We start from the raw sequence: 26,892 nt of genomic DNA, 5'->3' as shown, positions 1-26,892 counted from the left end.
TTTATTATCATATTGTTAGTTCACGTCCTTATTTTGTAAATTAAACTCCGACATAGTTATCCAACTTAGATTGCTTTATTTTATTCTAAGTGAGATAAATGCATACCTTCAAATAGATTACCCGCTATTATTCAAGATGGAATTTTGTTAAATGAGGCAATATTTTGCATTTTGGAAATTCGAGAAATTGTACCCTAACTTACTGGGTCTCGATTTTCTCGTTAAACCTAAATAGCAAAATATCCTTTTAAATTTCCAAACACATAAAATTTCAAAAATAAAGGTAATATCCTATATTTAGAAAATTCGAGAAATCGTGCCCTAACTTACTGGGCTTCGATTTTTCTCGTGATCCTAAATAACCGAATATCCTTTTAAAATTGAAATAAATGAGGTTTAAATAAAAAATAAAAGGCAAGCTTACTCTCAAAATACGAGATGTCGGGTCCTAACTTACTGAATGTGACATCTTGTTACTTCGAGATAAGGAAGCATTTTCCATTTTTATTTATTCGAGTAATTTTAAAATAACACAATAAAGAAGGATCGTATTTTTAAATTCTTTTCGAGTTTTTAATCTTCGACACTGAGACATTAATTAATCAACTAGGTACCAATTTTGGACGTATCGAGGCTGCTAATCCTTCCTCGTGCGTAATCGACTCCCGAACCCGTTTTTCTGAATTTCGTAGACCGAAATTGTTGTTTTAATAAATCAAATCATTTATTAAAATAATAACTTTTCGAGGTGATCCGATCACACCTCATCAAAAATGATTGGTGGCGACTCCCGTTTTCGTTTTCGTTTTCAACAACCAAGTTGACCCTGTTTTATATCAAAAAAATGGTGTCAACAAATTAAATTTTTAACCTTATGCAATTTTCAACTTAAATGTTATCAGTCCAATCAGCAAAAAAAATTAATGACGTCAAGGAGAAATTATTTTATGAACCATTGTCACCACATCATCCATGGTCCCTTTCCAATTATATAATGACATTTCTACAATTTTTTTACATCTCATTGACACATAATTTTGGTAATTTTTTTACCTTAAACCTCAAATCTCGAACCCTGAAACTTGAACCCCAAAGCCCGAACTCGAACCCTAAACTCCAAGCCAAACTTGAACCTTAAACCATGAACCTTAAAACCAAATATTAAATCTCAAACCTTAAACATCAAACTCGAACCTTGAACCCCAAACTCGAACCTTAAACTTTGAACATGGGTTCAGGGTTTAGGGTTTGAGGCTCAAAGTTCAGGGTTCTAGATTTAAGGTTAGGATTCAAGGTTCATGGTTCAGCGTTCAGGGTAAAAAAATTGCCAAAATTATGTGTAAATAATATAGAAAAAAAATTAAAATATCATTAAATAATTAAAAAATGACCATAAATAATGTGAGTGAAAAAATCTATAAAATAATTTTTAAACTTGAAAATTTTGAGTGAAAAACATAAATTGGAAGGATAAAAAAAGTGTTAATGTTGAATTAATAGCTTGGTTGGGTAATATCTTTTTATTAAAGACTGAATTGATTAGAATTTTTTCTTTCCATCCAAGCCTTTATTTAGATCCATCATAACTAGTCTAATTTTGAGTCATTAAATTAGATGCTTTTCCCACACGGCTAAACCCCCACTCTTGCATTTATAACATATGGAAAACTTTTACTACACTCACGAAATCGATACCACCATTTTCAATTCCTCACGAACTTCATAATTTTCTACCTACAAAAAGCTTAGAACTCATAGAGGCTGCCTATCATATATGCACTGTTAAGGTAAATAATGACACAATAATTTATATCAACCGAAGAAGCAATAATGTGAGAGAGAGAGAATCACCTCCCAACTCAAAAATGATAAATTAAATTGTTTGCATATCATCTAACTCCAGCAGCTATGGAAGTATACAAATCAGTTTTTCTGTAGTAGGAGTTAGATTACATTTGGTCTTTTTTATTGAAAGATGAACAAATTATTTTTTCTACTTTAGATCAAAAAGCAAATTGATCCTTTTTATTAAAAATTTCAACAATTTCTACTATTAAAAACTGACATGGCTGGCAAAATAATCAGAAAATTGCACGTGGCATATAAGGATCAGTTTTTAACAGTAGAAATGGATGAATTTTTTAACAGAATGACCAATTTACTCTTTAATGTAACGTATAGGGATTAATTTACCTTTTTTAATATAAAAAATAAATGTAATCTAACTCTTAATACAAAAATCTCCATAATCCTTTCACCGCTTTTCCTTAAAAAAATATGTAAAATTTACTTCATTAATTCTTTAGGCTAGTGTACATCGGGCCATCTATAAACTTATAAATTAAGACTCTAAAACTCATTTTACTATTTAAAATATATTAAAATTATTATTGTATGATTCAATTTTAATAAATATTTTTATTTATTAAATAATACCTCAAATCAAGATAATAAAAATATTTTATAATTAAATTTAAATAATTTTATTTATTTGAGTTTCAAACAAAATTTTATAATATATTATCGGATTAATATAACATTTGTTGCTTGAACTTGACACGTTTTCCTAGTTTGATACCTAAATTTTTTGGCCCAATTTGTTACTTGAACTTGAATTTGTTTTCCTAATTTAGTACTTAAACTAGCAGTGTTAAAAAGTCATGTTATGCTACAAAAATATATTAGTATTAGAGGAAATTCATGTTAAAAAATTATGCATTGAGTTTAAAACCCAAAATAAAAAATCATTATTTTAAATTAATAAAATAAAATTAATTAATTAAACTAAAAGTAATTGAACATTTAAAATAAATAAAAATACTATGTCATCTATCACATGCCGATCATACATTGATTATTTTCTATACCTCATAAAAGATAATATTGTTAACATATTGAAGTAATTTTATAATGTTTGACAAGTCCAAGTACCAAATCTCTTAAAAAATAGTACCAAATTAGAAAAGAGTCAAGTTCAAGTACCAAATTAGAATAAAAAATATAAAGTATCAAATTAAGAAATTGTGTTAAGTTCATGTACCAAATTAAGAAAACATGTCAAGTCTAAGTATCAAATTGAACAAAAGAAATTCAAATACCAAATTAAGAAAAAATATTAAGTTCAAGTACCAAATATTATTTAAGTCTATATTATACTAGATCTGACAATAATACTCAAGACTTTTCTCCATCCCTATAACATACCTAAAATATATACTTATGTTTTTCCTTTTGATAAGAAAATATATCAAGTTCATGTACTAAATTAAAAATCGTGTCAAATTTAAATATTAAATTAAGAAAAATATTAAATTTAAGTATGAAATATTATTTAAGCATATATTATATGAGATCTAACAAAAATACTCGAGCCTTTTCCCATCCCTATAACACACCTAACGAAAATTCATGTATAAATTTGAAATAAAAACCTGGTACACTTATTAACAAACACCTATAATAAAAAGAAAAGTCTTGCAAAATACAATAAAAGTTTAAGAGAATTTGAGTTTGATAATTTTTTTAATGTGGTATCGATTTGATAAAAGTTATATCTTTTAATATTTGAAGGTAACAGTGTCAACATTTTATCATTCAATTTAAATTTTAATGTTGATTTGATAAAGATTCATAATTAATTAATAATATTATCTATTAACTTTTTCGAACCGACCCAAACTTGAAAAAGAAAATTACAACCATGAGATTGTGTGTAATAAATTGAATATAAAATTAAATTACAAATATGCAACTACCGCTAAATTTATTTTACTAATAAAATCATGGAAATTTAAACTTTCACCGAATTAACCCTTAAATACTAATTAAAACCTTTTTTATGTCACTATCCGACCTAACCCACGGGAATTACGAGCCTTTTAAGGTGTTGTCACGTTTAAAAACATTTCTAAATATTTGAATCCACATCACAATACACATATAAATATGAGAAAATGCATTTATATATGTGTTGGGATGTGAATTTAAAGATGGAGAGATTTACAAGACTCAACGAGAATATATTTAATTTGATAATTTTATAAGAGGATTGATAGCGAGATAAAGTCAGGGAAGCTGGTTAATATATTATTTAGAATGTGTTGGTGGAAGTGATTAATATATATAATCTCAGGGCATTGACTAGTAAAATTCATAAAAGAAAACATCTGTCTAATGTTTGGGAATTTATACTTATGTGGTAGATTTATATTTCACTATTTATTCATCATTTGAATGGCCACCTTCCCACTTTTACTAGGAAACCAACCCCCATAATTCCCTCCCACTTTCACTTTCTCATCTTAAATTCAAAATCTACCGCTTTGCAACTTTTTTTTCCCACCTTCCAAGCACTTCCTGCTACTGTCAAATTTATTTTCAAATCACCCACCAAAAAGAATCTGCCATCAAAGTCTATTTTATGTTAGATATTAACCCTACTTTTTATTTGAAAAGATTTAATGGTTAAGGGATTATTTGATGATCAAAATAGATGTTGTTAATAGGTAGAAAATCTGAATGAACAATATACTTTCTTTTTTCTACTCAAGGAGTAGGGTTTAGCTTTTAGAATAAGGAAAAGAGGGTTTCAAGAATTACACATTGTTGTTGTTGTTGGAAATGAAAGGTATTTAGCTAAATCATAAATCATAATGATTTATTAGGCTCCTCTTACTAGCTATTACTTGGATGGTTATACATACCTTCCACTAGTAGTCTTCTCGACCCACACACACATCCAAAGCTCATCTTTCGAACATTTCTTGTTGAGTATTAAAATTTTAGCTTTCTTCTTCATCCAAATAGAAGAGTGCTAGGATCGACCCGATTAAGTAACTAGTACAAAAAAATAATGGAATAAATTGAGAAATTGAACATACAAATTTAACATGAAAAAACTCTTCCAAAGAGGATAAAAAATCGCGGGCAAAGATAATTTTACTATAATGGCAAAAGAACGAAGAGTACAAAAGATGGAGATAAAAACTAAACCCCGAAAACCTGAAAACAAAGAACCCTCAAAACGTGAACACAAAATTCTCTAAGTGTGTTATGAGTTCTAATCTCTAATGGGTGTATTTTCTAATGTTGTAAAAGAACCTATTTATAGGCTAAATTAGTAAGTCAAATAAACTACGCTAATAAATGCTAAATATATTATACTAATAAATACTAAATCTTCTAGAAAGAAAATATATTTTGTTTAACTTGACTTGCAAGCAATCTCGTAGAATTTGGGTCACACAACTCTAACAAAGAGCTTGTTGAATTCTAAAGATACATTGTAAATAGGTAATTATTCAATCAGATAACTAAGAAGTTGTGAAAGCCATTCAAAGAAGCTTTGCTATTCCTTCAAATTATGCTATGATAAGAAGATATATCACATTTTATCCCAAGAAGATTAACGGATTCTACGTTACATTCCCAGAGAGCAAAATCAGGTCACAGATTGCTTAGCAAAGTTGGCTTTAGTCAATAAAGAGGAGTTGCGAATTTTTTACTCTCCCCCAATGGAGAGTTCAGAAATTTTTTTATTCGGACAGGTGATCCATTCTCAGAATACTCTCGTCTAATTTAAGCTAGCCTTTTTTTTTTAAAATATTGTAAACAAATTATCTATGGTGTATACATCTATAATCGATTTTAAAATTTTTACTTTCAATTTGTAGTACAACATTCAATATCTAAAAAGTTTTAGTGAAATCACAATATGAACATAGATTAAAAGGATCAAACTACATTAACTAATGTTTATTGTCACTTTAATTAAAATTTTGTCGATCTCGATTTCACTCACAAATTCATACTCAACACAATATATGTGTTATACTATTGATGGAAATTTTAAAAAAACATAAAGCTAAAAAAGTAAAAAGAGGAAAAAGAACTTAAAAAGCATATATGATTATTTGTGTATTCAATATTATTTTAAAATTAAATTGTCACTTTATGTGAATCTCTCCGACAAATAGTCATGAAGAGAAAGAGTGGACAATTTTCATTACGGTGTCAACCACAGTTAAACCCCACCTTGTTTAGACTCCACAAGGTTACCAAAGTAAAACAAAATATGAGGTTGTGTTTTATAATAAAAATAAAAATGAGTTATAATAAAACAAATTGTAAATGATGATGTATTTAGAACATATCTTAGTGCTAACTATGATTTGATTAATTAATCTTAATAATGTACTGCCATCTTACTTGTTCTTCTACTTTTCCTACCAATTTGTTAACTAGATTAGAATCAATGAGCACAAATCATTGTTATTCAAGAAATGCTTTTAAAATTTTAGGTAAATATCAACTTTGATTTATTGTAATTATACACATGAAATTTGAATTTATATGTTTATATGAAACATCGATTTTAATTCACTTATATACATTTAAAGAAAGGTCATATTGGATTAATATAATTGTTTGTGAATGCAATATATCAATGTAAGTCTATGTTAATTCAATAATGTTGTTCGTAATTTGTGAAAATTAAATCAAGATCATGTATAGTTTTTAAACATAACGGCGGAATGACAATCCATGTTTTTCTTTTTGAATTTTTGTGGGATTTTTCATTTATTTTAATTTTAATTATTTTAAAAATTTTAAAATATTATTAAAGTGACATAAAATAAATAGTGTATATCAATATGAAATACGTATGACTATGACATAAGTTGCGCAGCTAACATTACTAAGAAATTAATTTTTACTTAATATATAATATATTAATGTAAAATACTACTAATTAGATAATATTTTAGTAATTTATGAAAAGAAATTTTATATAAATCAACATAAAATCAATACCCCAGTTAATTGGTTTTGTTAAAATGGAAAAGTGAAAATAAACAAATAAACAGTCCCTATAAATAACCAACAATTCAATACTACATAGAAATAAAATAAAGAAAACAGAGTTTCAGTGAGAGAGCTAAAGAAAAGGAAAATCACACACAACACTTTGTCTGCTATTAAGACACAAACAAGATAGAAGAGAGAGAAACTGTAAAGAAAGAAAACCCAAGAAGAAGAACAAGAGGGTTTCAAGATCTGGTCAGATCAAGTCAAGCTACATAAACCTGTAAGATACATACATATATATATTGCTTGTATCAAAGTTTCTTTGTCTTTTTTGTTTTTGTTTTGGGTTTTTGGTTTTAAAATGAGCAATGTGGTTCATATGTTTAACTGGTTTTTCTTGTTGCTGTCTTTTGTGAGGTTTTATGTGAGTGTTTTGCTAAAGAAATGAAGAGTTTTTGGTGAATTTCTGCTTTTCTATTTATCCATCTGGGATACTTATATTCTGGGTTTTCTCAGTTTTGTCTTAATGTGTTGGATTTGTTGGAAATCATTTTTTTTTTTACTCTCTTAAGTTAAATCTAAAGTTTTTTTTCTTTATTGTGTTAATTTTGCTAATAAATGAGAAGCCTTTCTAAAGCATTTTTTTTTTCTAATACAAGTTTATAAATATTTGGGTCATGCAAGATTCTTCTTTAAATTTGTGGGTTATTTGATTTATTGTTTCTAAATTAAATGAACGTTTTTTTTCTTTTTAGTCCTCTGCTTGTCCAATCATTTATTGTGTTCTATTTACTTAATACTATTTTTTATTTATAAGCTAACTAAACATCTTCATTTTCTGATTTCTTTCAAAAGAAGAGTTTTGTTTCTTTTTCTTAGATATGTTTTACTTTTTTTTTACTTGTTACAATTAGATTCTTAAATTGCTTAACATTTATATTTGAAGGTACCATTTCATTGGAAATTCCATAAATCCTTTTCTAGATTCTTCTTTGGGGTCATACCCTAGTCACCCTTTTGTCTTCCAAGGTTGAAATAAAGTGAAAGCATTGCTTGGAAATAGATTTTAATCACTTGATGTGCACGGTGTACTCCACCTATTAAGAGGAGACTTAGTTGGATAACACTGAATGTAATGCAATTCTTATTTAATCTTAGCTAGGCTTGCATGATTTAGCTTAGATTTGGAATTCAGAGTGCAGATCATTCACGGATCTGCTTGAAAAATCAGTTTTATTTGAAAAAAAGCCATGAATTATATATGAAACTTGTTTCAGATCTTTTATTATCGTATAGTACTTGTCATTCTCAGTGTACTTGTTAAGCCTAATATGTTCAGCAATGGTTTCTTTGTTTAAGATCTTATGCATATATCGACATAGATTTTTTCTCTTTATGCAGCGGAATGGGGAGGGAACTCACGGATGTGGACATGGACGGTAAGCCAAATGGTGTGGTGAATTCAAATGGCAACCTAACAGTTTCAGAAGGCTCCGAGTCTAATAACTATGAGGTCAAGGAATGCACTGCAAAAAACTCGGTCGTGGACAATGGTCATGAGAAGCAAGAAGCGCTGGGTGTTAAAAGCACAAATTTTGGTACTGACATCCCTGAAGATCAGAAGTGCATGGACAATGACGAGCTTAGCGCGACTGCATCGAAACCCATTGGTGCTGGACAAGCTCACCATGCTACCTCTAAAACTGGTGCAAATGGCACCGCAAATGTCAACTCTGCACTCTCCCCTGCTACCACAAAGGGATCAGAGGTAACTCCAACTCTAAATTAGTAAAATTGTTTGGTTTTAATATCAGTGATGTTGCTTTTTTGCTCATACATGCAAGGTGCTAATCTTTTAGATTTTACCATTATTTTCAGCCAAACTCTCCAATAACTCCTTTGATCTTGAGGAAGCCATTGCAACCTTATGACCGGAAGCATCCTGATGATGAAGATAACTGGTCCCTCACTTCCTCATATCCTTCTCTTTGGTGTTAAGAAGTTAATATGTAATGCTATGAGCTTATCGGTTTTTTTTCTTTTCTTTTAATTATATTGTGGAACTTCCCTACCCGAACTCTATACCATATTTCTTCCTTAGCGGTATCTTGTACAGCTGCATCTGTTCGAACTGCTAGATCGAGGGTAACTATTGGAAGTGCTCCTACTTTTAGAAGTGCTGAACGTGCTGAGAAACGGAGGGAGGTACATTCTTAGTCCAAACAGTTTTGATGCTTTTTTCAGTCATTGATATTTTCTTCATTTCATTTTCAAACTATCCAAATTATAATGTTGTTTTTTTCAATCCAGTTTTACCAAAAGTTGGAGGAAAAACACCGAGCTTTGGAGGCTGAGAGAAGCCAGTTTGAGGCCCGGACCAAGGTCCATGGCACTTAAAATTTCTCATCCTTATATTTATGCTAGACTTGGTTAGTTTTAACAAAATCAGGCCTCCTTGCTTTTTTGCAGGAAGAGCAAGAAGCAGCACTTAAGCAGCTTAGAAAGAACATGGTTGTCAAAGCAAATCCAGTACCAGATTTCTACTATGAAGGACCTCCACGAAAGGTTGAACTGAAGAAGGTATTCTTTCTAGTCTTTTCTCGTTTGTTTCGAGTCCTCGAAGTCGTTATCCGGGAAAATATTTACCTGTTTTATCTCCTTCATAGTACAGATCAAATATACCCTTTTGGCTATATATGTTTCATGCAGCTTTGGTGGATAATTGAACATTTCATTCTTGCTTTTATTTCATTTCAGCTGCCATTGACTCGGCCAAAGTCACCAAATTTTACCCGGAGAAAGAGCTGCGGTGATGCAGTCCGCTCATCTCAAGACGAAAAGGCAAAAGCTTGCTGTCAGACTCACCGCCGCAGCTTAGGTAACCATACCGAACGATCCACTACTGCAAATGAGTTCAAAAGTAAAGGTCGGGTCAGTGGACAGACCAGTAATGGAGCTGGCAAGGCAAAAGAGCGAGCAAAACAGGTAAAAGAGGCAACGAAAGCTGCACCTACTAAAATCATTGAGCCGAGTAACGCTAACATCACTGTTCAATCATGAACATCTAGTTTTTTTTTTTTTACTAACTATTAAGCTGGGAAATAGTCTTGAATTCCCGCACTGCCATGCCATATGGATGTCCTGAAACTGAGTATAACTAGGTGGTTTCAGTTTTAGTAGGGACTTGTTTGTTAAGTGGTTTGCATTAATGTGAAATGTATATGTTTTGTAAGTTTACATTGTTACGTATCTTTATATGTAGTATGAGTTGTTGATGCTAATGCATCCAATAACTTGTTTTCATCTGATATTCTCTTCTTTATATCATGAAACATAATTCGAATCATGGCATGAATTTTGATTAAGATTAAAAAGAAGGGGACGATTATGATAAGAAAATAATCTAATACTAAACAATGCCCGCCGTGGAGCAGCTTGGTCCCTTCAAAAATTACACACAAAATGATAGCTGAAAATATACAGAAAGATATAAGATAAATCCCTCAAAAATCTCTTTTAGGCCCCTAGAAGTTGGCAGTGGTGTCAACAACCAAAATAAGCGACCAAATGGAGTATGATGCAGTGGTTTGGTTTGGTAAGTAAATCAACCACTTGATCTGTTGAATAGACCTTGTTTTGCACCTAAAAATATCAACCAAATGGAGTAATATGTTTCATCCTACTATGGAACACCGGATTCTCACACAGGTATGTAGTGCCAACATTATCAGAAAGAATCCAAGAACAAAAACAAAGCGGAAAGTGATGTTCTCTTAGTAGATAAGTGACCAATTGGTTTCAGCAAGGGAATAGCAACCGTTCTATATTTCGTTTCAGTAGAGGAGTGAGAGACAGCGCTGTTTCTTGGAAAACCATGAGATGGGCGTGTTGCCAAGCTAAACATTGTAGCTAATGGTGGAGGCATAGTCAAGAGGATCACCGCCCCAATCTGAGTTAGAATAAACAAGAAGTCGTGGATCATCTTCTGATGTGATATGAAGGCCATGGGTGGAAATTCCATTGAAATAGCGCAACAAAAGTTTGATAGCTTTCCAATGACTGCCACGCAGGCTGTGCATAAATTGAGAGAGCTTGTTAATTGTAAAGGCGATGTCAAGAAGAGTAAATGATGGACGCTACAATTATCCAATAACTTGCCAGTAGTAAAAGGCATCAATTATAGGACTAGTAGGTTAGAGTCTGAGAAGTGCAGCGGAGGATATGAATGGGAACACATTCACTATCTTGCATATTGACAGTATGAAGAAGACCTTCAATACATTTTTGTTGGGACAGTAGAAGGCCACCTGAATAAGGGAAAACCTCAACACCTAGAAAATCATGGAGGGAACCGAATTCCTTCAAAGAAAACCGATTAGTTATTCTTGAATGATATGACCAACATAAGGTTCAAAATTGCTATTGGCAATAATATCATCTACATATATTAGAAACACACAAATTTGCCAAAACTACCTAGAATGAACAACGACGCATCAGAGTAAGAGTGTCTAAAACCTTTAGTAACCAATTAGTTTTATAGCTTGATTTACCAAACACAGAGTGCTTGTTTGATACCATAAATGGCTTTTTGGAGTTTGCATACATGTGTGGGCAGGGAATGATGCTCAAAACTTGGCATGTAATCATTATACACCCGGTTCGAAAGACGATCGAATGTAAAGTGTCGCATTCATTACTGAAACAATGTAAAAAACCATCGTACCAACATTTCTCACAATATTTTAAGGTAAAAATATGCTAATCATTGTAGACGAAAAACAAATTCAGATGTGCTCACATGCGATGTTCCGAGGTCAAATAGTAAAAACGTGACCAAGTTATGAATCTTGGGTTAAACTAACAAAATGCAATGCTATGTCTCGAGACACGTATCTTCTATTTTCAAATTTCAGCTTTCAAATTCTATGTCTCAAGATATCACAACCTATGTTTTTAATTTAGCTACGAAATTTTAAGTTTCTAGATAATAGAACCATGTCTCGAGACAATACACCTCATGTCTTGTGACAACTATGAAATGTCTCAAGACATACACCTGAGAATGATTTTAGATATCAAACGGTCCCTAAACAAAATGGACATGCTACCAAAAGTAAAAGAACAAGTTTGACATGAACCTTCACAATAAGCACACTAAATCAAAATTTGATCATGAAAGTAAATCATAAGCATGAAAATCAAGGTACAAATTCATAATAAAAATCTAATAAACACCATAATATCAAAGTAAAAGTGTCATCATACCAATATGTCTCAGAACTAATATAAGTAATGAACCAAAAATATTATGGTAATCTAATAATGTACGCTATAAGGAATTTCTAGTGTGTATATAAGATGACCTATCTAATCTTTTTTTTAAAAATGTACAAAGAACTACAAAACGAATCGAGTAAATCAAGTTAACCCGTAATGTACGCTATGGCATGCTACAAAACCAAAGGATCGTGGTGTTGATATCCAGCAAAGGTGGAACGCGTCTAAAAGTGGATCTGAGATTGAGACTTGCAGACTGGCTTTTTGATCAGGATGGTCACAGATTTTGATTTCTCCTTCAACGATATTAATTGTTATCAATAACTCTCACAATAAATCCAATTGTTGCTACTTCGTCTACAACATGAGCACCACTTCAATCTTTTTTATATACACGTCAGCCTAAGCAACATAATATTTAGATTTCTATCAAAACGCTTTCGTTGGAAACAGATAAATAATATGTGATACTATCAAAACGATTAATCTATATTTAGATTTATTCCGTCATTTATTTTGATTTACTCAATCAAAGGGTAACATTCTAAATCTTACATTTATATGAATATTAAACTTTTATTAAATAAAACATATAAATAAATATCCAACCACGATTGAAACCTGAATACTGAGTTTTTTCATAAAACAGAGTAACATAGGATAAATTAATAAAACCGTAACCTGCTTTATATAATCAATACATACTACATATATCGATCTAAATTCCACGACTACCCCTAGCTCGCCATCAAATTTACACCATCTGCAAAGGGAAGGAAAAAAAAAAAGAACAACCTCCTACAAACAAATACTGCTTTCTCTTCACTTCTTTGCCTTCTTTGGCGCCGCTTTCTTAGCCGGAGATTTAACACTCTTCGGCTTCTTGACAGCGACTGTCTTCTTTGCTGGAACCTTTACTTTCTTCCCTGGCGAACTCTTCTTCGCCGTCTTCGCTACCTTAGTTGGCTTAGCCGCTGGTTTAGCTTTGGCCTTAGTTGTAGTTGCCTTCGGTTTCGCCGCAACTTTAGCCTTTGCCTTCACAGGCGTTCCAACTTTGGCTTTGGCTTTCGGTTTCGACGCGGTTTTAGTCGCCTTCGGCTTGGACTTTGAGGCGGCAGTGGTAGTTGCAGATTTAGGCTTCGCGGCGGCAGGCTTCTTAGCTACGGCGGCCGGTTTCTTAGCTGCGGCAGATGCCGAAGGCAGCTTAAAAGAGGCTTTCACTTTGACGAGCTTTCCAGAAGCAACAAACTTCTTCGTCTGAACAAGTAAGACTTTGCGGAAATTCGCCGGTAATTGCTTATACTTCTCTTCGATGAATTTCGCGATCGCATATTGGCTCGATCCTGTCCTCTCTTTCAACGAAACGATTGCATCTGAAATCATCTGCAAAAATCATTTAAAAAATGATTTAAAATCAAATAAGATATCTTAAGAGAAAGAAACTAAAGGTTTTTAGAGAGAGAGAGAGAGAGAGAGATTTACCTCAAGAAATGGAGGATGTGAAGGAGCTGATTTAGACTTCTTAGAGCCAGCAGTTTTCTTCTTCGCAACGGAAGCAACGGCGGAAGCCATGAGTCACTTCAACTATTTTACGAGTCGTAAAAGATTCGGAAACTGGCTTTTCTTTCTTTCTTTTGGTAAATGGACAGTTAAGAGGGAGATTTTATAAGGGAGGTGATGAAAGCTTATTGGTTGAGAGGGAAATGACGCGGATCAATAGGGTTTTCGAAATTTTAAATTTTGGTAGTTCGATTGGAACTTCATTGACGGCTGAGATTTAGAGTTTGGATAAGTTGCGGATCGCGGAGAGTTGAAAAGGGATGCATGAGGTTGAAGTTTGAGGTTGTAATTGGAGATTGGGGCTTGTGTTTTTGAGTCTATTTGAAATACAGATAAATTGTGCTTTACTCAATGAAATTTTAAGGGGATTGATTCTATGGCTAGGTTAGGATGTGAGGTTTATAATGATAGTTAAATTGGGAAATTTAATTAACAAATTTGAGAGGATTTTAAGTTTAAATACGAAGTAGTCAGAATTGGTGTGTTTTTAGAGTTTGATGAGATTTTGATAAAATTTAAGAAAATTTTGTTCAATTATTCAGGAATGACTAATCGTGTGTGATTGTAAGATGGTAATGAGGTTATTTGGTTTAAGAATTTTTGAAAAACAACAAAGAAATGAAGTTTTAAATCATGATTGAAACACGAGTTAAGTTGAACAAACATACTTGTGTCACAATAATAGTTGGTAATATAAAGTCTTAAACCGGTATTATCATTTAAACTAAGTTAAAATGTCTAATGACTCAAATTAAATGTAAAACAAGATTTTAATGCTTCAAATTGTTATGGGGAAGTACCACATTTTGAGATTGAATTGAAACAACAATAACATAATGTGAATGGAACTCAAATGTATCCCCCTTACCAACAAAACACACACTTGTTTGGAAGTTTCCACCTTCTGTTCATTGGGCTACTTATAAACATTTGATTCCATGGTGAAAGCCATTAAAGTTTCAAAATATACATCAAGGAGTAAGTAAGAAAATAGGTTTACTATGAACCAAAGAAAGACAATAATTAGCCTAGCTAGAACTTAACAAAACAAACTATTTCTTGTCTTTTTGTCACTTGTTCTTATCAAAACTTGGATGACAACTCAAACTCATATATTTGATATTGAAATGTATGATATTTGTTGAGGATTTTTAACTCTTTTAGAAAAATTTTGTGAAATATCATTCGTTCCAAATTGGCATACTTCTCTATAAATATGATATTGTCTCTCAATTCTATGAAAAGCTTGGATTCTTGAAGAGATGATTCGAAGATACGATGAGTTCACTGAATTAGAGCACCTCGTTGGGTGCTTGAGAAGGCAAACCATATACAATTAGAAGTTATAAGGCATGGGTTTTAGTCCAACCATGTACATCATGTATGGTTCACCTTTTTAGACACCCATCAAGATGCTCCCGTCCTATGAACTCATCATCTTTTCAAACACTTGAGTTCTCGGTAGAGTTGCGAGATAAAACACTTCACCGGAGAATGTTGAACTTGTTGAGGAAATTACACAAATTCCAAACAACGCTTCATAAACTTCTTCTAAAAGAATCGAAAATCCCTCAATAGTACTATTTAGAAGTTCTTATTTATTGCTTTAGCATATATATTTTGAAAGTAATATTCGCGAAATTACTTATCTTCGGATTGAATGTTTATTATAGTGAACTTAACTCTCTCTTTTTCAAGTTTTTCATTTAAAAGATTATAGTCTATGCTCATTTTCAAACATGCACATTGATTCTTTATAAAAAAAAATGAGAAATTCAAACAAACAAATAAATAAAACCCTTATTACTGATTAAGATAATTAAATAGACATGTTGAGAAGTTTGAGCATATGGTTGGCTGTTATTTAGTTGAAATATGTGAAGCTGCCTTAAGGCTCCAAAGGAAATGTTCAAAACCATAGAATACATTAGCAGTGTTTAATCCAAGGAGTGTGGCACAAGTAAAGAGAATTTGGTTTGCAATTATTAATGATTGCTTGCTTGAAATTCTAGCTCATAGCAGCAAAGATGGGTTGTCACCAAGCTCCTCCTTGGAATAAAGAAAGTGCATGGTGTGTTTTTGATCAACTTTTCTTCATGATTGTCATGTAAATGTAAACTATCAATCTTCCTTTTAATTATTTGTACAAATCAATTTTTGAGATGTAAATATACCACAGAAGAGGTAAATATTTTTATACAAATAATACCAAAAAAAAAATTAGAGGGTTTAAAAACGTTTTCCTTTTCCCTCATTTTATTTATTTTGAAGTTTTAATCTATTTTTTAAAATAATTTCAAATTATTATCATTTTATATTTAATCAGGGTTAAATTGAAAAAATTACAAAAATTGATAATTAAAATTGTAATCATGCCAAATAAAAATGCCACTTTACAATGAGTGACAAAAATATTTAAACATAAAATTGTCAAATTGTAACTTTTTTTTTATTTAAGTGACAAAAACAAAAACATACCTATAATTTAGTGACTAACGATTAGAGGTGATAATAGGTCGGGCCAGGTCGGGTTTGGGCCGGACCCAGAAAAAATTTCGGCCCGCGTCCTAGGCCCGGGCCCGACCTGGCCCAAATATGGTCCTAAAATTTTGTCTAGGACCGGCCCGAGAAAAATTCCTAAACCCGAGCCTGGCCCGGCCCATTTTTTAATAAACACCAAAATTTTATTTTAAAAATAAAAAATTTAAAAAATATATTTTAAAAATATTTTAAAATTAAAAAAATAAATAATATAATTATTATATATTCGGGTCGGGTCGGGCCGGGCCAGGCCGGGCCCGGGCCAAAAAAGTGGTGCTCGAGGCAAAAAGGGCCTCCTTTTTTTGCCCAAACCCATATTTCAATCTTATATTTTTACCCAAACCCTCCCATATTTCGAGCGGGCCGTCGGGCCGGGCGGGGCATGATCACCTCTACTAATGATGCAATTTATCCTATTTAAACTTATCCAAAAGCGATTCCAGCATCACTTCAATTAAAATTAGGGCAAACTACCCATTCCTAATTTTTCGGGTACTTTCATTTTAGTCAACCAAAAAGAAATCCTAGCAATTTCATTACTGTCGATAGAGAAGCTTTCATTTTAGTCACTCAAGTGTTAAATCTCTAACAACAGTTGACTGTGTACACCAAATCATGTCTACATCATGTTTACACTTCCATTTTGGTCACCCAAAAAATATCATTTTCTTAACTATTGATTTGGGTAAAAAAACATTAAGGATTAAAATGAAAATGGGGTGAAAAATAAAATAATGCATTAAAATTGTTAAATTGTACTTATTTATCCCGTTGCCAAAAATTCTAAATTTCTTTTTTTTTCCCAATCTTGGGATTTAAATTTTAAAAATAAGATAATTTGTTCCAAATTTTTATCTCTTGATAGTGTGAACTAATTTGTTACTATAATATTGAAATTAATCAATTTAATATCCTTCTAAAATTTAAATTTAGAATTTATGTTTCTAAATTATCATTAATAAAATCAACTCAAACAACTATCTTTAATAATTGTCTAGAAACTCAATTTTATTATTATTATTATATGATATTCAATCTTTCATGCTAAGCTAAAAGTAAATAAAAAGAAATCATTGCAATTAATTTAGAATTCTAGAAATGGGATAAACATGTACGATTTGACATTTTAATGCATTATTTTAGTTTTTATTATTTTCCACTTTAATTCTTAATTTTTTACTCAAATCAATATTTTTAGGGTAAGCAAAATGAAAACGACCTAGAAGTTGGGTAACCGAAATGAAAGTATAAATATGATGTGGATATGATTTGGTGTGTATAGTTAATTGTCATTAGAAATTTAATTCCAAATCTTTGTTTTCCAAGATCTCTCTTTCCAAATGCTAGGTGTAGTAGCCCGTATTCAGTGGTGTTGGAAACAGTGGTTTTTTGAGACCACAATACTGATGAGTGAGTATATAAATATTATTTATTTAATATTGAAGAGGTCATTAGAGTGTCGTATTAAAGTTTGGTTCAATAATTTTGATGTTTGAATAGTTAATTGAGGTACAACAACTAAATTGTAAAAATACAAAAGTTAATCGCTATTAGTTTATATGGGCCAAATAAGTATAAAAGTATGAATGAATGGTTTTAAATGGCAATTTTTCCATAGTTTTTATAGTGGACGATTTATAGTCATTTTATAATGAATTTTTTTTTAGTTTAATAAAAGTTAAAATAAAGTAAATAAAAACTTAAAACATAAAATAAAACCTCATCTTCTTCATTCTTGTTTCTCTCCCACTGAAAACACCATTTTTGGTAGCCAATGAAGTTCAACCAAGCTTAGTCCTTGCATTTAAGTGAATTAGAAGCATGATTTTCATAAATTTTATGTTTTGAGATCGTTGTAGCTTAATCTAGCTACCCCAATGACTATTTTGTAATAATGTCAAAGTTTTGAAAAGCTACCATTGTTATTTTTAAAGCTTTTTGGATGTTAATGGTTGGAATTGAAGCTTTGTTATGAAGTGGGACTATTTTTTAAATGAAATTGGTTAGTTTTTATTTTAGGGATAAAAATGATAATATGTTGAAATTGGCATGAATTTTTTATAAATTTAGATGCTTGAGATCTGCAAAGGGATTATTATGAATTATGTTTTAAAATTTTGGGCTTAACTGCTCTAAGTCGAAAATCACTGTTTACTTTACGTGCAATGAATGTGCATATAGCTATGTCTGATGATGGTGCAATAATAGCTGAATTAAAAGCAAAACTGATATTTGTTCAATAGATTTGTGAAGCTCAGAAAGTCGATGATGATTTAATTGTAAAAAAGGGCTTAAAGTGACTTGAATGTTGATTCAGAGTTTATAGTTGATGCTGAGGGTTGTTTGAGATTCAGAAACCGATTATGTGTTCCTAAAAATTCAGAGTTAATTCAGATGGTATTAAATGAAGCTCATAAGAGTCGATTATCCATTCATCTGAGTAGCACGAAAATGTATAACGATATGAAACAGCATTATTGGTGGCACAGTATGAAACGAGACATTTTAGATTTTGTTTCAAAATGTTTAGTATGTCAGCAAGTAAAAGCCGAGCATCAAGTACCTTCTGGATTGCTTCAGCCAATCATGATACCTGAATGGAAATGGGACAGAGTCACAATGGATTTTGTATTTGGTTTACCGTTAACTCCGAGAAAGAAAGATGCAATCTGGGTTATTGCTGATAGATTGTCAAAATTGGCTCACTTTGTTCCGGTCCATACTGATTATTCACTTGATAAACTTGTTGAATTATATATTTCTCAGATTGTGAGATTGCACGGGGTACCAATTTCTATTGTTTCAGATAGAGATCCGAGATTTACATCACAGTTTTGGAAGAAACTGCAAGACGAACTAGGTACTAAACTACATTTTAGCATTTCTTTTTATCCCCAGATAGATGGTCAGTCCGAATGAATTATTCAGATACTTGAGGATATGTTGAGATGTTGCATTCTCGAGTTTGAAGGTACGTAGGAACGATACTTGCCTTTGATTGAATTTGCGTATAATAATAGCTTCCAGTCTAGTATCAAAATGGCACCTTACGAGGCTTTGTACGGTCGTAAATGTCATACACCATTGTATTGGACTGAACTCAGTAAGATACACGGGGTCGATTTGATTAAAGAAACTGAACAGAAGGTGAAAGTGATTCGGGATAGTCTGAAAACAGCATCGCATCGTCAGAAATCGTATGTAGACTTGAAAAGAAAAGATATAGAGTTTCAGATCGGGGACAAAGTGTTTTTGAAAGTCTCACTGTGGAAGAAAATACTCAAATTTGGTCGTAAAGGCAAATTAAGTCCGATATGTCATATGAAGAAGAACCGAATCGTATTCTGGCTCATAAGGTTAGAGAATTACAAAATAAGAAAATTTAGTTAGTCAAAGTATTGTGGCATAAACATGGAGTTGAGGAAGCAACTTGGGAGCCAGAGGACGCAATGAAAGAACGTTACCCAAACCTAGTCACCGGTAAGATTTTTCGGGACAAAAATCTCTAATGGGGGAGAGTTGTAACTGCCCGATTTTGACTCTAATCGGACAAAGTGGTTTCGGGACCACAAATTTGAGTCAAAAAATATTTTAATATTATTTTTTATTTTTATTATGTGTGAATTTACTTGTGTGAAAGTTTCGTGAATTAATTTTATTATTTGTGTGCTTAATTTGACTAAAAAGCTTAATCGCGTAAAATAAAAATTTGATGGTTAAAATAAGAAAGTGCCTAATTGTTCTTGTCTTTATAATTTGGAGGCCTTATGTTGAAATTTAGCCAATATTATAAGGTAGTGGACCACATATTGTTTTATCATATGGTTTTTATACATTAAAAATAAAGTTAAAATAATAATATTATAATATATGTTATAATCTAATAAAAGAAAAACAAAGCCATTATCATATCATCTTCTTCCATTGTCGAAACTAGAGAAAGAAAAGACAAAATTTTGTCTAGGGTTCGGCCATTATTGAGTTAGACTAAGGTTAGTCTTTGTTCGGTTTTTTATAATTTTTACGTTTTTGTGATCGTTGCTTCGTGTTTTAGCTAGCCCATGATTTAATTTTAGAATTTGATGGTGATTTTGAGATATGCCATTGATGACTGTTTGAGCTTTTTGTTTGTTGATGATGAAATATGAAAGATAGGTGAAAGATTAACATGTTTTGTCTTTGAATTTTTGGTGAAATTGAGTAATTAGGGCCAAATTGTAAAATTAAAATATTGAGGGACTAAAATGTAAAATCAATGAAATGTGTGGACTTGTATGAGCACTATGAATATTCGGCCCTTGTGTGGTGAGGGCAAATTTTGTGTATGTTGTGTTTTATGCAATAGGGACTAAATTACAAAAAGTACAAATATCTGGGGCAAAATGTTAAATTGCCCATTTATGTGTTTTTGGACTAAATTTAATGTAACTAAATTTAAACTAGCTTATTTTGAATATATTTAGATCAAGAACCAAAGAAATCGGAGTTAGATCGGGAAAAAACTGAAGTTGTCGATTAATCATCTGGTCTCGAGTTTTCACCGTCCAAGGTAAGTATATTAGCTATTTAAAGTCATAAAATCAGTATATAGGTATGTATATGTGTTGTATTTTGATGAATTATAATTTAAAATATGTTGGTTGAAATAATTAAAAGTATGAGTGAATTATATGCATTATTGTTACATGTTCGAATTATAGGTATATACTTATATAGTCATTTGAATTTAGTTAAAGTATGGAGGTTTATAAGGGTATACAAATATAAAAGTTATCGAATTTAGTTGGAGTATAATATTTTATATTTTTCCATGTACAAGTTTCAATTTATGCATGTATATACAAATATAAAGTATTGGTTTAATAAAAGGTATATATATATGTGTATGTGTCTACTTAAGATTCGAAATAAACATAGGTTTATATTGGTATAAAACTTTGTATTGGATCTATAATATGCAAATATACATGTATATGTTCTTGTATTGAATTTAGGTATGCCATTTATACAAGTTTATATGAGGTTCGATTATGCAAACATGCATGTATATGTTCTTGTAATGAGTATAAGTATGAAATTTATATATGTGTAAGGGAGGTTCGATTATGTATGTATATTCATGTAAAAGTTCTTGAATGGAATTGAAGATATGAAATTATTAGCTTGGATTATCATAAGGTGTTCGAATGCGTGATATTAGTAGTAGGCTTTAATGTATTAAGTTATATATATATGTTCGGATGTACAATTTAGTTATTGAGCTGGATTTGATGTCTAACCTTTAAATACCTATGTGATTTAAAGATATAGTTTATAAATTATTGAGCTAATTTTTTATGTGGATAATATATACAAATATGAGTTACAACTTTTGTGAATTGAGATTATAGGCAGGTTTATTGCCAGTGAAACATTTCAGACTTTACGTCTAGCAGGCTTGACGCCGGTGAAACATTTCAGACTTTACATCTAGCAGGCTTGACGCCGTGAAACATTTCAGACTTTATGTCTAGCAGGCTAAGTGCCAGTGTATTGAATCAGGCTTTAAGCCTGGCAGGCTTTGGGCCGGTGAATCTGTTCATATTATGTGTTTACATGTATTGGATATGTATATGATTTAGTCATATGGATTTGAAGAATATGTATATACATTCGGTCATTGTGTTTGATGAGCATATAAACATTCGTTTATATGTATTTGATGAGTATGTATTTATATATATTTAGTTTTATGAACTTGTTAAGTATATTCGCATTAGGATAGATGTATGTGATAAATCTATATATGCATTCGATATATGCATTTCATAAGTATTTATGAATTTGATGATATACATTTTGGTAAGTATAAATGTATTTGGTTATATTCGTTTGATGTGTATATATATATTTGGTTATAAAAATTTTTAAGTATATATATATGCGTTTAGTTATACACATATGAAGTGTATATGCATTCGGTTTAAGTTATTTGATAATGATGTATGCATTTGTTTATATGTAATTGATATATAAAAGTATTCAGGTTGTAAGTTTTTGATAAGTATTTAAATATACAATTGGTGGTATGCATATTGTATATATATATTTATATATTCATTGGTAAGCATTCTACAAGTACATATATTTCATTATAAATAAGATGATTATGAGCAGCAAATATTCAAATAGTAACATATGTGGTATTTGCGATTTCAATAACTTTAATTGGGAATTTATATGATTCTTCTTTTATATATATTTTAGTTATGCTATAGACTTACTAAGCTATGTAAGCTTACTTTGTTTGTTTACGTCTATCTGTTTTATAGATTAAAAATTAAGCTTAAAGCTCGTGGATCGTCAAGAAGTTCATCACCCTATCTATTGTCTTGGTATTTAAAATATTTAAAATCTAACTATGGCATGTACAAACTAGATAAATATTTTGAAGGTCGTACTTTGTTATATTGTATATGAATATAATAGCCATACGAAAATGGTTTCTTTCCTTATGGATTTGCTAGTTTGTAATGTCTTTATTAGTTGTATTATAATGTCTTTGTTATTAAAATGGTTAGAAGAGATGTTTAGAATTTTGCATATTTAATATTAGACTAAGTTTATTATATTTAAATAATATATACAATGTATATGTTTTGATTTTGAGATGGTTGTGTTTTGTTCAGTAATGCCTCGTAACCCTAATTCGGCGACGAATACGGGTTAGGGGTGTTACAGTAGTGTTGTAGAATAGTTACATAAACAACTAGCTCGCATATCAGTACTAGCCTTGCTTTTAAGCTTAGAGGCACATCGTAGCGCGTTGATGAAGGTGCTGAATGAAACTTATGTCGCTAATGATATCTCTGTGAATAAGCTAGACCATCTGGTTAATAATATAAGTGCCGACAACTTCATCTTTTCAATGATGATGAAATACCTCCATGGGGCATCGGTTGCACGAACGCCCTACATATCACTACTCGCTGCAAAGGATATACATTGCCAGGGTTGTTCATTGACAATGGATCTGCGTTGAATGTCTTGCCGTTATCTACACTGAACAGATTATCAGTGGATAGCTCTCACATGAAAACGTGTCAAAATATAGTGAGAGCATTCGATTGTACGGAAAGGAAGGTGATGGGAAGGATTGAAATACCTCTCTTAATTGGTCCGAACACATATGAGATAGATTTTTTGGTGATAGATATGAAGCCCTCTTATAATTGCTTGTTGGGTAGACCTTGGATTCACTCGGCTAGGGCAATGCCATCGTCACTACACCAAAAATTGAAGTTGGAAACAGAGGGTCGACTAGTGAGAATAAACGTAGAAGAGGATATCATAGCATCCGTAACTAGTGACGCACCATACATAGGAGTGGATGATGAGGCAATAAAATGTTCCTTTCAATCACTAGAATTTGTTAATGCAAATTTCATTTCGAAGGAAAAAAGATCTCAATACCAAGAATATCCAAAACCACGAAGATGAGTCTATAGTTAACAGTTGGAAAAGTAGTCTTACATGGAAAAGAACTCAGAAAATACCTTTAATGGAGAGCTGAGGCACCAATACTGGTGGATAAATGAGACCGCTTTAGCTTAGGATACAAGCCAAATGCGAGGCAAAAGAATAAGGACTTAGAGAAGAAACAAGAAAGAAGAAGAGCGTGACTTAGTGGGAGAGAGATTAAATGGGAACCGATGACTTTTCCCCATATATCCAAAACGTCTGTTTCAGGAGAAATCATTTATCCTGAACGAAGAATGGCAGAGAAAGAGAGCCCGGAAGGAATGTTTGGAAACTTCAGCATCAATGCTATATCCGAAGAAAGAATTGGGGAAAACCTGTTAGACACTCGTCCTTATATCCTCGGAAGTGTTCTAAACAATTGGACTGTGGAAGAGATCCCTGTAATTTTTAGAACTTATTTAGAGTAATGTTCAAAACACACTTATTACTTTAAGCCTGGGAGCAATGAGAAACCTTTTGTGAAAAAGACATATGTCCATGATTTTTATTTCAATAAAATGTATCTTTGTGTCTCATTTTGACAAATTTTCTTTTATTCTTTCATTTCATTCATACTCATACCACACAGATAATTATTCTTAGATTCATTTGTTCTTTGGGTCTTCCTTCATTTCTATAACAGGTCTCCAGATATCAATGATATGAGCGACACTACTACTAACTCAGAATTTCTTTTTGAGCAAGATATGTGTGTACAGGAACCTCAAGACTTTAAAAATGATCGAGATTGTAACCTATCTCCTAATTTGTTAAGGATGGTAGAATAAGAGGAGAAACAAATTCTATCTCACAAAGAGTCAGTAGAAATTGTGAACTTAAGAGACAGATAAGAAAAGAAAGAGGTGAAGATCGGAGATTGCATCACCGTAGAGACAAAGTGAGATCTCATTGTGTTACTCCAAGAATTCAAAGACGTCTTCGCATGGTCGTATCAAGACATGCCTAGTTTAAGTAATGATATCGTGGTACACTGGCTTCCCATAAAAGAAGAATGCAAGCCGTTTCAATAGAAACTTCAAAGGATGAGGCCCGACTTTTTGTTAAAAGTAAAAGAAGAGGTCAAGAAGCAATTTGACACTGGTTTCCTACAAGTGGTTAAATACTCGAAGTGGGTAACCAATATAGTCCTTGTTCCTAAGAAAGATGGGGAACTACGAATGTGTGTAGACTATATGGATTTAAACAAGGCTAGCCTAAAAGATAATTTCCCGTTGCCTCAACCAACACCTTAGTGGACAACATGGTAGGTTAATCACTCTTCTCCTTTATAGATGGTTTCTCTGGTTACAACTAGATAGATATGCATCATGAAGACATAGAAAACACCACAGTCATAACCATGTGGGGAACATTTTTCTATAAAGTGATGTCATTCAGACTGAAAAATACAGAAGCGACATTAATGAGCCATGGTAACCCTATTTTATGATATGATGCACAAGGTAATCGAGGCTTATGTTGATGATATGATCTCAAAATCCAGAACAAAAAACGAGCATATACAAGTCTTGAGAAAATTATTTTTGAGGTTAAGAAAATTTCAACTAAAGCTCAATCTAGCAAAATATACCTTCGAGACTAGGTCAGGAAAACTGCTAGGATTCATACTCAACGAAAAGGGGATTGAAATCGACCCGGGTAAAGTCAAAGCTATACAAGAGCTGTCTTCGTCGTGCACTCAAAAAGAAGTCTGATGTTTCCTAGGAAAACTAAATTACATCGCCTGGTTCATTTCACAACTGACTGAGAAATGCGACCTCATATTCCGTCTCCTTAAGAAACACAATCCAGGTGTATGGGAAGAGGAATGCCAGAACACCTTTGACAAGGTCAAATAGTACTTGTCCAATGCCCCAGTGCTGACGCCACCTAGTCTAGATAAGCCACTGATATTGTACTTGGTAGTATTTAGGAATTCCATGGGATGCATGCTTGGCCAATATGATGAGTCAGGAAGGAAAGAAAAAGTGATATACTATCTCAGTAAGAAGTTCACTGAATGTAAGACACGATACTCACCAATTAAACAGTTGTGTTGCGCCTTAATCTAGACAACCCGAACACTAAGATAGTACATGTTGTACCACACAACTTGGCTCATCTCAAAAATGGGCCCTCCAAAGTACATGATAGAGTCAACTACATTAAATAAAAGAATGGCCCGATGGCATATTCTGCTTTTTGAATTTGATATAATTTATATGAACTAGAAGGCAATAAAAGGGAGTGAAATAACAAATTTTCTAGCCAGTAGAGCCTTAGAAGATTACGAACCTTGGAACTTTGATTTCCCAAATGAAGATCTGATGTTTGTTGCAACCATTGAAGAAGATGCTCAAGACAAACATCCTTGGAAGCTAAATTTTGATGGATCTTCAAAAGTTGTGGGTAACAGAATCGGGGTAGTCCTGGTATACCTAAACAGAAATCATTATCCCTTTACTAGTAAATTGGATTTTGATTGCACGAACAATATGGCAGAATACAAAGCATGCATCATGGGTATCCATGTAGCCATAGAATGCAAGATCAAAGTCCTAGAGGTATATGGGGACTCTACACTCGTGATCTGTCAACTCAAAGGTGAATAAGAGACGAGAGAATCCAAACTGATCAATTATTGTAGGCTAGTTCTTGAGTTCATTGAGGAGTTTGATGACATCACTTTCTGCTACCTCCCGCGAGATGAAAATCAGATGGCTGACGCCCTGGCTACTTTAGCTTTCATGATCAAAGTGAACCAATAATAGGATGTAAAACCTATATAGATGAGTATTTATGAGGCTCCGGCTCATTGTTACAACATCGAAGAAGAAGAAAAGGATGACCACCCTTGGGAACACGATATACTGAATTATATGAAGAACCATGAATACCCCGATCAAGCAACCGAGAATGATAAAAGGACGTTGAGAAGATAGGCCAATGACTATGTCTTAAATGGGGTGATCCTATACAAAAGAAGAAAAGATCAGGTGCTACTAAGATGTGTGGACGCTGTTGAGGCTAAGAAAATCTTAGAAGAAGTCTATGAGGGTGTCTACGAAACACATGCTAATGGTTTTACAATGGCCAAGCAAATCATGATATTCGAGTATTATTGGACCACCATGGAAAGAGATTGTATCGGTTATGTCAAGAGACGCCACAAGTGCAAAATTTATGGAGACAAAATTCATGTGC

At 32.1% G+C, this 26,892-nt stretch overlaps 2 protein-coding genes across 2 annotated transcripts; one reads left to right on the top strand and one right to left on the bottom strand.

Moving 5' to 3' along the window:
- Window positions 1-6,892: 6,892 nt before the first annotated feature.
- Window positions 6,893-10,110, top strand: LOC105783493 (protein WVD2-like 1). The gene is made up of 7 exons (XM_052625923.1): window positions 6,893-7,087; window positions 8,209-8,575; window positions 8,686-8,784; window positions 8,923-9,012; window positions 9,118-9,189; window positions 9,277-9,387; window positions 9,565-10,110. Exons 2-7 carry the CDS (start codon window positions 8,213-8,215, stop codon window positions 9,865-9,867), a joined length of 1,038 nt encoding a protein of 345 aa, XP_052481883.1. The 5' UTR covers window positions 6,893-7,087; window positions 8,209-8,212; the 3' UTR covers window positions 9,868-10,110.
- A 2,591-nt stretch (window positions 10,111-12,701) lies between these two features.
- Window positions 12,702-13,738, bottom strand: LOC105783299 (histone H1). The gene is made up of 2 exons (XM_012608673.2): window positions 13,570-13,738; window positions 12,702-13,470 (listed from the first exon to the last, which is right to left on the bottom strand). Exons 1-2 carry the CDS (start codon window positions 13,657-13,659, stop codon window positions 12,910-12,912), a joined length of 651 nt encoding a protein of 216 aa, XP_012464127.1. The 5' UTR covers window positions 13,660-13,738; the 3' UTR covers window positions 12,702-12,909.
- Window positions 13,739-26,892: the final 13,154 nt, after the last annotated feature.

Source organism: Gossypium raimondii, chromosome 13 (assembly GCF_025698545.1).
Source record: "Gossypium raimondii isolate GPD5lz chromosome 13, ASM2569854v1, whole genome shotgun sequence".
NCBI classification, from domain to species: Eukaryota; Viridiplantae; Streptophyta; class Magnoliopsida; order Malvales; family Malvaceae; genus Gossypium; species Gossypium raimondii.
Note: the sequence above shows the minus strand (reverse complement) of the source record. Positions and strands in the feature narration are given on the sequence as shown.

Excerpts from the sequence above, each read along its gene's own strand:
- LOC105783493 (XM_052625923.1), top strand. The coding sequence starts at position 8,213 with ATGGGGAGGGAACTCACGGATGTGGACATGGACGGTAAGCCAAATGGT. Across the intron at positions 9,013-9,117 it reads GTGCTGAGAAACGGAGGGAG|TTTTACCAAAAGTTGGAGGA; the intron begins GTACATTCTTAG and ends TTTTCAATCCAG. Across the intron at positions 9,388-9,564 it reads GAAAGGTTGAACTGAAGAAG|CTGCCATTGACTCGGCCAAA; the intron begins GTATTCTTTCTA and ends ATTTCATTTCAG.
- LOC105783299 (XM_012608673.2), bottom strand. The coding sequence starts at position 13,659 with ATGGCTTCCGCCGTTGCTTCCGTTGCGAAGAAGAAAACTGCTGGCTCT. Across the intron at positions 13,471-13,569 it reads CACATCCTCCATTTCTTGAG|ATGATTTCAGATGCAATCGT; the intron begins GTAAATCTCTCT and ends TGATTTTTGCAG.